The 12,638-nt window shown below is 42.1% G+C and overlaps 1 protein-coding gene across 3 annotated transcripts in view; it reads left to right on the forward strand.

Annotated features, from left to right (window-relative positions):
- Positions 1–201: 201 nt before the first annotated feature.
- The window catches only part of ST6GALNAC5 (ST6 N-acetylgalactosaminide alpha-2,6-sialyltransferase 5), a 74,229-nt gene continuing 61,792 nt past the window's right edge, over positions 202–12,638 (forward strand). For 2 of the 3 annotated variants that reach the window (XM_056355919.1, XM_056355918.1), the window contains exons 1-2: positions 202–498; positions 1,140–1,361. In XM_056355919.1, coding sequence (XP_056211894.1) covers positions 433–498; positions 1,140–1,361 — 288 coding nt within the window. In that variant the 5' untranslated portion in view covers positions 202–432. The remainder of the gene's footprint in view (positions 499–1,139; positions 1,362–12,638) is intronic. The other variant, XM_056355920.1, reaches the window with a different exon arrangement.

A 12,638-nucleotide genomic window follows, 5' to 3' on the forward strand; every position in this document is an offset into this window, starting at 1 on the left:
ATGCTGCCAGCTCCAGGAGCCCAGCTAGCGGTGCGAGAATGGCGAATTTTCCGCTAGGGAAAAATACAACTAATGCAACGTGAGGGTCGCTCGCCGGTGCTACGAGCAGGGCAGAAGCCTAGGCCGAGGGGGAGCCCCTGCCCGCCCGCCGGGGGCGCGGTGCCGCCGCGACGCTCCCCGCCGCTCCCCCCGCCGCCCGGGGCTGGCTCGCCGGCGGAGCAGCGCGGCCGAGGGGCAGGCAGAAGTTAACTTCCACCTGCCCGGCACCCGCCGCTGCGCCGGCGGCAGGAGGCGGGGGCGGAGGCGGAGGCAGGCGGGGCAGCCGAGGACCCGGCTCAGGCAGGCTCCGAGGGTCCGGCCGGCTGTAATTCCCCCCTAATCCCCGCTACGGCGGCGCTTCCCTGGCCGAGCCATGTCTGCGGCTTCCCCGCCATGCCGAGCCTAGCGGGGAGCGGGAGGACTGGCGGCCGGGAGGCGCACAAAATGAAGACCCTGATGGTAAGTGCATTGTTGGCACTGCTCATCCCAGCTCCGGCGGCGGGGAGGAGAGGAGCGGCGCGGAGCGGAGCGGGGCTGCCCCGGGCACCCTGCGCACGCCCCAGCCTTCCCCGGGCTGCATCCCCGCGGCTCTTCGGGATCACGCGAAGGCGGACAAAACCCCGGCGGCGGCGGCGAAGAACTTTCCGCCTGCTTTCTTTTATTCGTGTTGCTCGTGTTTTGGGGGTTTTGTGTCTGTGTGCGATTGAAGGAGCGTATAGAAAACCAATCTGCTTAGAGGACGAGGCTGGAGGTAGCTGCGCGGGGGAGGGTTGGGGGAGCGCTAGAATCCCCAACACTCGTTAAAATGCACGAATGAGATGCCCGAAGGGGGACGGCTGCATGGGAACGGGAGGCGCGGCGGAGCCGGGTACCCAGAGCGGAGAAGAGGCAAGGAAGCAGGGCTGGGGGACAGGGCGGGAGGCAGGGAGCGGGCCGGCCAGGGGCAGGAGGAGGAAGGAGGGGGTTCCCCACTTCTCGCACTTTTGCCGTGTCTCTGGCGGCGTGAAACTTGCGGGTGCCGCGGGCGCCCCGCTGGCCCCCAGGGCGGGAGGAGCCCGCTGGCCCCGGCGCTGAGCCGCCTCTCTCTCTGCCCCCCGCAGCGCCACGGGCTGGCCGTCTGCTTGGCGCTCACCACCATGTGCACCAGCTTGTTGCTCATGTACGGCGGCATCGGCGGCGGCGGGGGCCACCCGGAGCCACCGGGGCGGCGGCAGCAGGTGGCGGCGGTGCCCAGCCGCCCGCCGGGACGCGGTCAGCATCAGCCGGCGCTCCCCGTCGGGGCTGGCCTCCTGGAGGGCTACATCAGCGTCCTGGAGCACAAGGTGAGCCTCCTCCCGCGGGGCCGCCCCTCTCACCCGGCTCTCGGGGCAGCCGGGGACCCCGCGCTGCCCCGTCCTCCCAAGGGGGCCTTGCAGAGCTCTCCTCCATGTCCTCTGCCAGGTGGCCCGGCCCCCGCGGCGGTGGCCCGGTGCCCGGGCGGCCGCGCCGTCGGGGCTGGCATCTGCAGCCTTCGGGTGCCGTCGCACCTGGCCCCGGGTGCATGGATTAACGGGGTCGGGACCCAGCGTCCAGCTTGAGGTCAGGCCTTTGTGGAGCGTTGGTTATCTCTTCCCTTGCCCAGTAGAAGATGGAGGGTGTTTTGTTTCCGCTGTTGGATGCTAGAGGTACACTACAATTGTGTGTTTATGATGATGTTAGGAAGGGTTAAAGGAAGAAGTTTAGTTAGAGGAAGTGAAAGGTAGCTTCAGTAGGTAGGTGTTTATTCTTAGCTCATTGTGTTTTGGGAAACTGAAAAGAACTCTATCTCTTGCACAAATGACCTTTTCATCCTCCTCCTGGGAAGCTGAAGTTGTCATAGTCTCCATTCTAGAAATGGGGGGCAGCTCTTTAATGGTGAATAAAATGATGTCACTCCCCTTGACACAGGAATTACCAGGCTGGATTGTCGGACTGTAATACCCTTTCACCAGAGATCGGCAGGCTAAGCTTTTGTATATCACAGGACAGACGTAATGACATAAAGTAAGCGAGGTGGCATATCCATGCTGAAGAGATACTCGAGCTTCAGTAATTTTCTCAGAAGGCAGATTCCTGTACTACTTACACAGTGGTCTGTTTGTTGCATTTACCTAGAAGCTCCAAGGACCCCCTCTGTCAAAACCCCAGATAATGTTTTGTACACACACTTCTTGCAGTAAAAATTTTCTCTAAAAAATAAGCAAGGAAAGTGAGGATTCTCAGCTTTCTCATGTTTTCACATCCAGGCTGACATCTTTCTGAAAGATACGTTGTCAAATAAGTTACCGGGCTCAGTTTAGAGGTACTGTGTGAAGAGTACTGACTTTGATATACGGAGATTTTTATTGTTCCTTCTGGCTTCACTTTCTATGCAAGAGTTATCTGTAGGGCTCTTAACACAGAAAAATAGCTTGTGATGGTCCCTTGTAGGCTTTATTTGCTTTCTTACATGGTTCTCCTGGAAATTTCAAATGTAATGTCTGTATAGAAAAAGCAGGTTTGGCCATGGGGCTTCCTACTGTGTGAGGTGTTCTCTTGCAATTCTTTTGTTCGTCTTGAACATGACTAGTGATGATGAGTTGTAGATATATATGCATACAGTTTTTGTAGCAGTAGTAACTGAAAGAGCATCTATGGCTTTTTTAGGGTGTATATGTGAGTAGCCCTCTGACACTGGTAACCCCTTACCATTGGTTTCTCCTGACTCCCAAGCACCCCTTGTTAATAGAACTTAAAATGACTGTTCTGTGTTCATTATTTTCCAGAGTAATTTTAATGTTTCCCTGTATTTTGGAGAAAACTGATCCTCTGGCTTTTTACTATATTGTAATATGGCCCAAAATCCACAAACACTCCATTTCTGAATTTCATTTCACATAGCTCATGCTTTACAGTAATAATCTGCTGAAGGTCTAGTAAGTTGTCCACGTAACTTCTGTGGGTCAAAAAGAAGATTGTGCAGTCCTTGCTGTGTTCCCAGCTTGCTTTGTTTTATTTTAATGCACATGAGATCATGCAGAGAGCTGTGCCACAGTGGTATGCAGAGCAGTGAGGACACTGTATTACCATAAGGAGATGATGGGGGAGAGAAGGTCTTTGACTCTTAATAGTGCATTTGTTTTAGTAATGTAACAAACCCATATATTTAACATGGATTTACAACCCCAGAATACATATGTTTCCTGCAGAATAAAAAACAGAGAATGCAAAAGATTGCAGGCATTAATGGTTTGGGAAAAGAAGGATGCAGCATCGGTGATGGTGAGAATAGGGAGAAAGACTGCAAGAACTGAGAAATGGTGAAAATGGAGAACCCGTTTTTTGGGTGGGACACTGATGAGTGCAGGGAAGACAGCTTGAATAGCAAGCAGCATGGAAGTCCAGCCCAAAGAGAGGAAATGAAGGAATCGGGGGGTGTTAAGGAGTACTAGGAGAGCTGCAAGAGAGCAAGATAAAATTGTGTAGCTGTGAGGACATGATACTTGAAGAGACGGGGAGGTCTGGAAGGAGATGAAAAGTGCATGTTGTTTGAGGACAACAGGCTTGGAAAGGTGAGGGAGGAATGACTTCAGCAATGGTACGTGTTATTTTGGTGGCACAGAGGTGACAGTGCAAAGTAAGAGTGGATGGTAGATTTTTCACAATACAGCTTCCTTAGTTTCTCATACAGAATCTTGGGATTATCTGTCAGGTTGAATGACCTGAAGCTGAAGGACCGTTATACAAAATTAATCTGTGGTATGTGTTCATGCATGAATGGCAGTTAACAGTAGACTAAATGTCTAGATCATTCAGATTTAGGAGCTGAAACGTTCTTAACTTTAGAAAGACTTTTCTAGATCGCATAGTTTGCTTTAATAGGAAAACCTAGTTTCATATTTGTGGTGGTGTACCTATTCTGACGCAGTTACTGAGAGTAAGTATGCACATATATGTAGAAGCTATATGATAAGTACTGAAGTTATTATTAATCCATAATGACAGTATGAGTATTGAAACATACAGAAGCTGTGTTACATGGTCCTATAGACATTTCTTTTCAGGGATAAAATTTAAAAATTATCCACATTGTGAAATATCACGTATTACAAATGTCTGTCACTACTAGCAGTGCAGCTCATTTAGTCGTGGTGGGTGATCGTGTATGGACACTCTTTACCAGAAAATCAAGGCACTTAGTAAAGTACCAATGATTTTGAAATACAGCTTGCGCTATTGTAATCACCAATTATTTTCCATTTTTTATTTTCTATTCAGGAAGAATTGTAGTTCCTTGTCCATCCTGTCAAGATAAGCAGGCAGTCTCTGAGAATACAGCTAAAATACATAATACTTGTTTTACTGGGTTGAAGAGTCTTTTTGCAGGAATCCATTGTCACTTGATTAGATTTGTGACATTTTGTTTTTTTAATACTTTGCTTTCATGGTTTCTGCAAGCCCATTTTTTCCCTGAATCAAGCAGCACAGATCAGAACCCATGTTCTTAGCTTTAGCAGCCTTTCACCATTTTAGCAGTGCAAACTTCATTTTTGTTGAACTCTTAAAAAAAGAAAATTCAGAAATGCAGTGTATTCAGAGATTGGTGCTTGGCATTTCACCTCTGCATGTCCCAGAGCAACAGCAGTTGACAGTCATTTTTGATGGATGTTTGAAATGAATGAATGGTATCTTTTTTTGTTCCCAATAGCCAGATGTTTATGTCCTAAAAACTCTCATTTGGAACAGAAAACATGGTTTGCTGATAGTTGTTGCTATTGAGAGGTCAAGGACCGAAACGAAGTGAAGTAGCAGCTGCCCTTCTACTTCAACGAGCTGTTGCTTCCTGCAGAAGCACATTGGCAGAGTTTAGCTATTGCATCTGTTCTGCAGTTACAAAGGACAAGAGTCCCAGACTGTCAAACGAACATCTTTCATCCGTTCTTTGAGTGTAATCCTGAAATTACAGAGGTTTTGTCACTGGCATTGAGAGAAGCAAAATTATGCTGTTCCATGGGGAGGCATGGGGATAAGACTTTCTGTTGATTTATCATAGTGCTAGCAAGAAATTACAATGCTAATATTTTTAAAGCAATTACTGCATACAAATAAGAGACTGTTAATGAAAGTGGGAAACCTAGCACTATTCCAGAACTTGCAAGAAATAAATATTTCACCATTATATTACTATTCTGAAATGAATGTGAGAACATGTCTCTGGATAGTTAAAAAGCTTTTTACCCAGTATTGACTCAACAGTTGGTACTGTGAATAATATATGAGGTTTTCATGTATGTAATTGAATAATATTTCAAGCCATCAAGGATTTTGTTTCTTAGAAAATGAAAAAAATTATCAAAATCAATCTTGCAGTCAAAATGTATGATTTATTAGAACTACATTTAAATACCTTAAGAGAGCATTGAGATCAACATGATAATTGATCACAATGATTTCTTAATTTATGATAATGTAAATTATCATGTGCAAAGAAATCTTTGTGATCCCTTTACATTAATACAGATCAGAGAATAGTGTAGTTGATGAAGTGTTTGAGGAAGACTTATTCTGCAAAGAGTGCTATAGCTCCTGGATCTCTGAAACACAGTAAGTTGTTCTGGGATGAAACTATTTTTTTTGAGGATAGTAAAATTTGTGCACTTCAAATGGGGGGGGGAGGGGGGGGAATGGGAACCTTGCCATGTTTTGTATTCTTTTTCATAAGTATTAGATAGAAAGAGTTTGGAATTTGAATTTTTACCTAAATTGTTAAACCGTTGACATTTTTGGGCTGAATAGTTGGCGGGGGGGTGTCACTAAACGAGCCTTCATATCTAACTTAAATGGACGTGGGAAGGAATTAAATTAATTTGAGGGTTTTAGTGTCTTTCAAATGAATTTATCACAAAATCATAAGGTATATTACAACAAAACAGCTTGTCTTGCCTGTGGTGGGATTGATCCCACTGAATTGAAGTAAACCTCGTACCATGATTTCATTACATGTTCCTATTTGCCTCTGAAATTCTTACCTGCAAAGGAAGGAGCATAAACTTCATTACACAATTAAGTATTTGATGGAGCTTTTGTTGTGTGAGAGATCCACAAGGGGGAGACTTTATTCTAGAATAACCTTGTGGGGGGACGCTTCCATCCCTCAGAGATCTAGGCAAGATGGGAGTCCAAAAAGCCCCTTGCTCAGTGTTGTGTTGGCTTCTTGGCTTTTTTTTTATTTTGAGGTAGTGTAGTTACCTTTTATGCTGATAAGCTATAGGTTTATTAACACCCTTATAAAGTTGACAGAGTAAAAAAGCCCCAAATGTTAGTACCATGAGTCAGAGAATGTAACTGAATAGCCAGACAATTGTTTTACCAGATTTACCCAACATTTGAATAATGACTATCTTGTGCTTTATATATTCTTGCTTTTGAGCTATTGTAGTAGTGTGCTTTTTCAGCCTAACAAATTGTAATACAGGATTAATTCATTTTTATGACCCTTGTCTAAAATTTGTAGCAGCTTCTGTGTGCACTAGTTGATAATACTTAGTGTGAGGTACAGAGTGAGCACACAACAATGATAGGAAAGAAGGTACAGTTTTCTGTTTTCCAGGTTGCTTGGCTCCTCTACAAAGAACCAGTAGTCCTAGCCTGGCACTGTTCCTACTTAGAATATCTTGAGATATTTTCAAATGTTTACATAGAAGTATCAGTTAGCTGTTCAGTTTATGCATTTATTTTTTGAAAAAGGCCATGTTCTGTAGTTGAACATATTTTTTGTAGAATTCTGATTCCAGTGTCTACATGAGAAAAAACACAAATATTAGCTATCAGGCTAACAAAAACAAGTAATATTTTAGTTACCACTGTGGCCTAATTCTTTCTAAAATAAGTGCTGTTAAAGAAGAAATGTTAACTAGTAGAGGTAGTGACTGCAGGCAGAGATCAGGACCTGTTGCTTGAAATAATTGTCTAAAAAGAGTACAGGTACTATTAAATATTCAGATGCCCCTGAAAATTGAAAGATGTTTGGTATGCATGGTGTTTGGTAATACATGGTGTTATTACATTCATTCATACAACACGATCCATAAAACCCTACCCAACTACAAACTATCTCTGTTCTGATCATTTTCTGGTTATTGAGAAGATAAAGGTGAGTAAATCATAGTCATTATATGGAAAACAGAGAGAGTATTGGAGCTTATACCAGTTGAAGATCTTGCCCCATGTAATTTGTGACGTTTTGTGGTGTAGCTTTATTCTTTCGTAGAAACTGAAGAAAGAAGGGTTATTTCAGAGACTGTATCATAAAAACTTGATGATTGATTTCAGTACAAATGTAAATAGTTGGTAGATGGTTAGGTCAAGACAGTGCAGAATTGTGGTTTAATTTTCTCACATTTTAAAAAAGTCGTATCTCACAGGAATATCTGATACCATAAATTGGTCATAATAAGTTATCTTGTTTTTACAACTGACTGAGACAAAGTACTTTTTCTTTTTTTTTCTTCATAGAAGAAAAATTGCAGAAGCATGAAGATGTTTTTATTTATTTTGCGCTTCTGTTTTTTGATTGGTTCTGGATTATAGCCTTTATCCTGAATTGTGAAGAACAAGTAAATATGCTCTTTCCCATTTTATGAATATCCTATACAACCCATTTTAATAAGTGGGTGCTGTCTGTTTCCCTTGTCTGCTTCCCTATCTTCTTTTCTGAACGTGCAAAATTCTTCATTTGATGGATATGCAAAGTACTTCCAGGCAGGGAATTGGTGACACTTTGCTAGTGAAATTTGCCTCTCTCTCATGCAAAGCCCTTTAATTTTTTTTCTTTTCATTTTCATCATTAGTTTAAATGACCACATTTATATTTCTAGTATTTGCTGAGGTATATTATATTTGATAACCATTTAAAGTTACCATATTGTGCACTTTTTTCCAACAGTCTTTCACTGTGAGCATTTTAGGCTATTTTCATCTTCCTGTGAAGACAAAGTGTTCCTTTGAAGGGTTTTAATCCTTAGTGGAAGCAAGTCTGAACTAAATGAGATTTTCAATGACAGGAAATGTAATTTTTGTTCACAGCTGATGGATATCTCTCAATAGAATTCCTTAAGTTCTCCCTTTCTGCTTGTCCTGGGGCATAAGTGGATATTGAGTGTCATCCTAACTATGTGATATCCTCAGCACAACAGACTGCAGGTAGTTTCCGTTTCCTGGTGACCTTCCTTATTAGTTTAACCTGTATTGCTCAGTAACGCTCTGTATGCACATCCTTGATGCTGAGGTGGCATTGATAGAAAGAACTCAGTGTATTAATTGAACTTCTAATTAGGGCAATTATGATCAAATCAGCAGTCATTTGGTGCTGATATAAGCAGATGTGACAGCACAAAAGCTGCTTTGAAGGAGAGGTGAGACACCATGACGCTTCACCTCGTTGTTTCACCTCATCCCTAAGCAATCTCCATTAGTCATTACTCTTTTGCTCTGATAGTTAAAGCTTAAAGCGTTAAGACCAGGTCAATTACTGAAGTTTGCTATCAGCTGTAAAAGCAAGCAGTTCAGAAACTGCTATTAATTGTTCTCTGTTCTCATTCTGAAAATATCCAAATACAGTTAAGAGTAAGAGTCACATAGCAAATGAGGGGACAAGTCAAAGCTGAACCCTTCTGCATTCAGAGAGTCGGGAGAAGTGGAGCTCTGAGGTGCCCCTTGATGATGATATGAAAGACAGAGTTGGGCACTGAGGAACACGTACATATTCCTGTAGAGACTATACCACATGTGAACTGACCTTAGACAAATCTGGTAATGCTGTTAGTGCCTGGACTGTATTCAGAGAGGCATACAATGTCAGGGAAACACTATGTGTACATTAACTGCAATTAGGAATACCTAGATTCTTACTGGAACCTTGTGAGAAAACTTCAGAACAAGATTGGGTTATTTTAAAACACAGAGAGAGCAAACTGATACACTTAATAGATCACTAGTGTATTTTTTCATGACGACAGTGAATACTATGAAATGTTCATTGTCCAAGAAGAGGAAGCAGTAATGAATTTATATGGTATACAGGCAGTATAGGTTAGGTTTTCTTAATTCAGATATAATAATCCGGGCAGTTGTAATTAACATGGAACAAAAATATATAAATGTTTACTTCACTGTCAAATACAACATGTTAAGGATTTATTGCAGCTGTAGAAAAATACCCATTGCAGAGTGGATGGCTTAGTAAGAAATAACCTGGAAGAGGAGAATGTTTCTCAGTGAACAGTCAACACATTTAGAATATGCATTTTTGTTTAGCAAATACTGTGTTTTAATTTTAGTATGTTATTAGCATCCTCAGATATGGGCAAGATGTTAATATTACAGAAACAAAATATTCTGTAATCTTTGTACTGTTGGACCAGTATTAAATTAGTCTGTATCTTGCCCTCAGCTATAGCAGGTCATAAAAGTAGATGTAATAACACTCAGCAGAGCATCAGTCTAAGAGTTATCTCTAAGGAAAAGAAAAATTCAACAGTGCAAGTTTGTGCAAATGTACATCTGTATCAAGCTATGTGCACAGGAAAGTTAAAGGACTATTGTTATGCTTAAGATATGGCTCACTGAGAAATAGGCTTCTAGAGACTGCATTCATCACCAAGCACATGGTACTTACCAGTCTGGCCTCTTAAGGTTAAAACCTTTTCTCCCATTTTGAGACACCAGGCTGTTTCGTAGATAGTGACGTGAATTACATTCAGGCTCTTCACCTTCTAAACTTTCACACTTGTATGGCATTCTCTGTGGATGGACCTTTTTTCTTCTGTTTCAATGAAATTCATCCTTGTGACTCGTATGAAACATAAGCATCTGAGGAAGCTTATAACTGAGGTAGCAGGAAGGTAGCATGTGGTTACGGGCTAATAAAATGTGACACAGCGATCCCAATGCTAGTGGAGGCTGGGTCAGTAAGTCTGGGTAGTGTAGTTCGAGACAGGCTTGTTAGCCTGAGTTTGAAAGCAGAATAGTCACACTGTGTCTGAGCAAGTGACCCAGACCTTTGGCAGGTACATTTCTTGTGGAGCTGGGCTGGCTCTGCACTGTGTTTTCCTTGGCATTGGGGGTCAAGACAGGCTGAAGCTACGCATGGTGCCTAGGGAATGGTGGTAGAGACATGCCCTAAACATTTCTGGATGATTCTCAAGTGTGGTGCCAAGGACTGAAACTGCATCTGAAATATTAGCTGTTCTTTAACTTTAGCCATCCAAACTATATACACCATGTATTTGCAGAGATTGAACATTCAGCCACAGCAAAGATATGCTTAGAAAACATTATGATTTCCAAGACTTGTCTGTATTCCTTATGAGAAAGCTTTTGGCCAAATGCACAGCAGCAGTGCTCTCCCAGGCTTAGCCTCAGTCTTTATCCAGAGTGCAGAGGCTCACAGGGAGTAAGTATGTACTGTTGTACAACTGGTGCTGTCCCTTTCCTGCTCTGCCCTAGCTTTCGGTATGGCATCTTTGTGTCAGTCTTTCAGACACTTGGCTAAATTTTATCCTTGGAAATTAGAATAACAACAAATGTGCTTCAAAATTTTGTTGCTGTCCATTGTTCCTGATGCTGTGGTGAAAGGGTTCGTTTCACACAGCATACTGGTTGACTCTGTAATAGGAGCATAAAGCCTCAAAATACAGCCAGTGGTCTGACTGCAGCTGCCAGGGTGAAGCAGTTAATGTACTTTCTCAGCTACCTGGGCCAGGATAATTGTAGATGAACTCCTTTCTAAGAATGAAACATAACAATATCCTTAGTATTTTGTTTAGACAATTTCTGTCTCAACACTTAACACTTATATTCAATAAAATGGTTATTATTGATGATTATCCAAAATACATTTTACAAATTGAAAACCTATGGCAAAGTCACCGCTGTTTCTGTTTGTTCATCTACTTATGTATTCTCTTTGTAACACTGCTCCAGATTTCCTTCTGTTTTTAATAGTGATTCATGAGCCCTACGAAGACTGAGACAGTTTGTTATAATATTGCTCCCATTATCCATGAGAACTACCTCGGACATGAATGGCACTATACATAATAACCAGCACTTCAGTAAGGGTTTTCCCCTCTTGCCGAGCGCCAGCTGACATGATGTCTAAGCATATGTCTATATGGGATTTTGCCAGCAGACAGGAGTGTGCGCTGCCCTCCCTTTGAGCTGGTCGGAGATGCACCAGCTTCGCTCTGGCAGCTGAGTAGCTGCAGTTAGCATGTTGCTAAGCCAGAACTAATAAGCTTGACTGAGAGGCAGGGTTTATTATCTTGGGCTCAGCAGTATATTTGGTGTGGTTATATAGCTTACACCACAGAGCTTCTCTGCATCCTACAATCTTGACACACAGGCAGAGCTTGCTTGTGGTTGGTTGTATGGAGCATGGTCAGTATTTGCTTGCATCTCCCTGCAAAAACCTGCTAATTCATATCCTAATGGTTTCCTAACCCTGCTCCAGAGGAATATATTCAGTCCTGTGCCACACCACCAAGAAATTCCTACCTAATACGATTGCAGAATATAACACAGCCTACAGATTTATTGTACTATTGCACACTTCTCAGTGTTCAGTCAGAAGTCTTACTTATATACCTCACAGTACTCTTGTTGCTTAAATTTTGATTGTTAGATTGCCACATGCTTAGTACACTTAACAAAAAAAGACTTTTTTTTCAGCATTTCTCTTTTGTACAGCAGCCTAATACGATAGATGCTGTTGTGGATCAGGTTTTCAAAATCTGAAATGAGACCCTAAACTAAGTTCACAGAGCATGATTTAGTCATCTAAGTCACCATTTATGATAAAATCTGCTGTTTTCATTGGGCATATACTTATCAAAGAAAAATATTTAATTGCTTTGCTTTAGAAAATCATGTTTGAGAATGAAACTAAGAGGTTTTTTGCTTGTAACATGGCTATTTCTATATACATACGTTATTTCATTTATAATGTTTGTGTTTTCATTTGTGTTTTCTGGTATTCTTACCATGTATATTTCTTTGGAAATGTTGACAACTGTCTTTATTTTGGTCAAGAAGAATTTTTGCTGATAAGTTATTTAGTAATATCTTCACTAATGTAAGAGTGCTGAGCCTTAATGTTACTCTTTCCGTATGTAATTATCATATTAATAGATTTAATTTTGATTTATCTTTTTTAATTTTTATGAATAGCCAAAAGCTCTGTTTTTTTACAAGTAGAATCTAAACCAGAGCTGATTCTTCACTTTCTCTGTATCTGCTTTATGTCTTTGTAGCAGCGCAAGGAAGTGATGAACCTAGTTATAGATAAATTGAATATTCTTTCTCAGGAGTAGTGTTGGTGTATCCCTGATGGTTTAAGGGCATAAATGAGGTACTTTGTGCAGCTGGCAGATGTGGAGGAGGGATATCAGGGCCAGGAGGGTATCTCTGGTATTAATGTGTCTGATTTCTTCCAGCACAGTGATCCCTTTTGATCTGCAGCAATTTGTGCAATACAGAACAGCTTTCAGGGTATCTTTAATTATGCCTGTGGACATTTTGGCCTGGAAAGTGAAATGAGGCTT

This window comes from Falco biarmicus, chromosome 11, assembly GCF_023638135.1.
Source record: "Falco biarmicus isolate bFalBia1 chromosome 11, bFalBia1.pri, whole genome shotgun sequence".
In the NCBI taxonomy this organism is placed as follows: domain Eukaryota; kingdom Metazoa; phylum Chordata; class Aves; order Falconiformes; family Falconidae; genus Falco; species Falco biarmicus.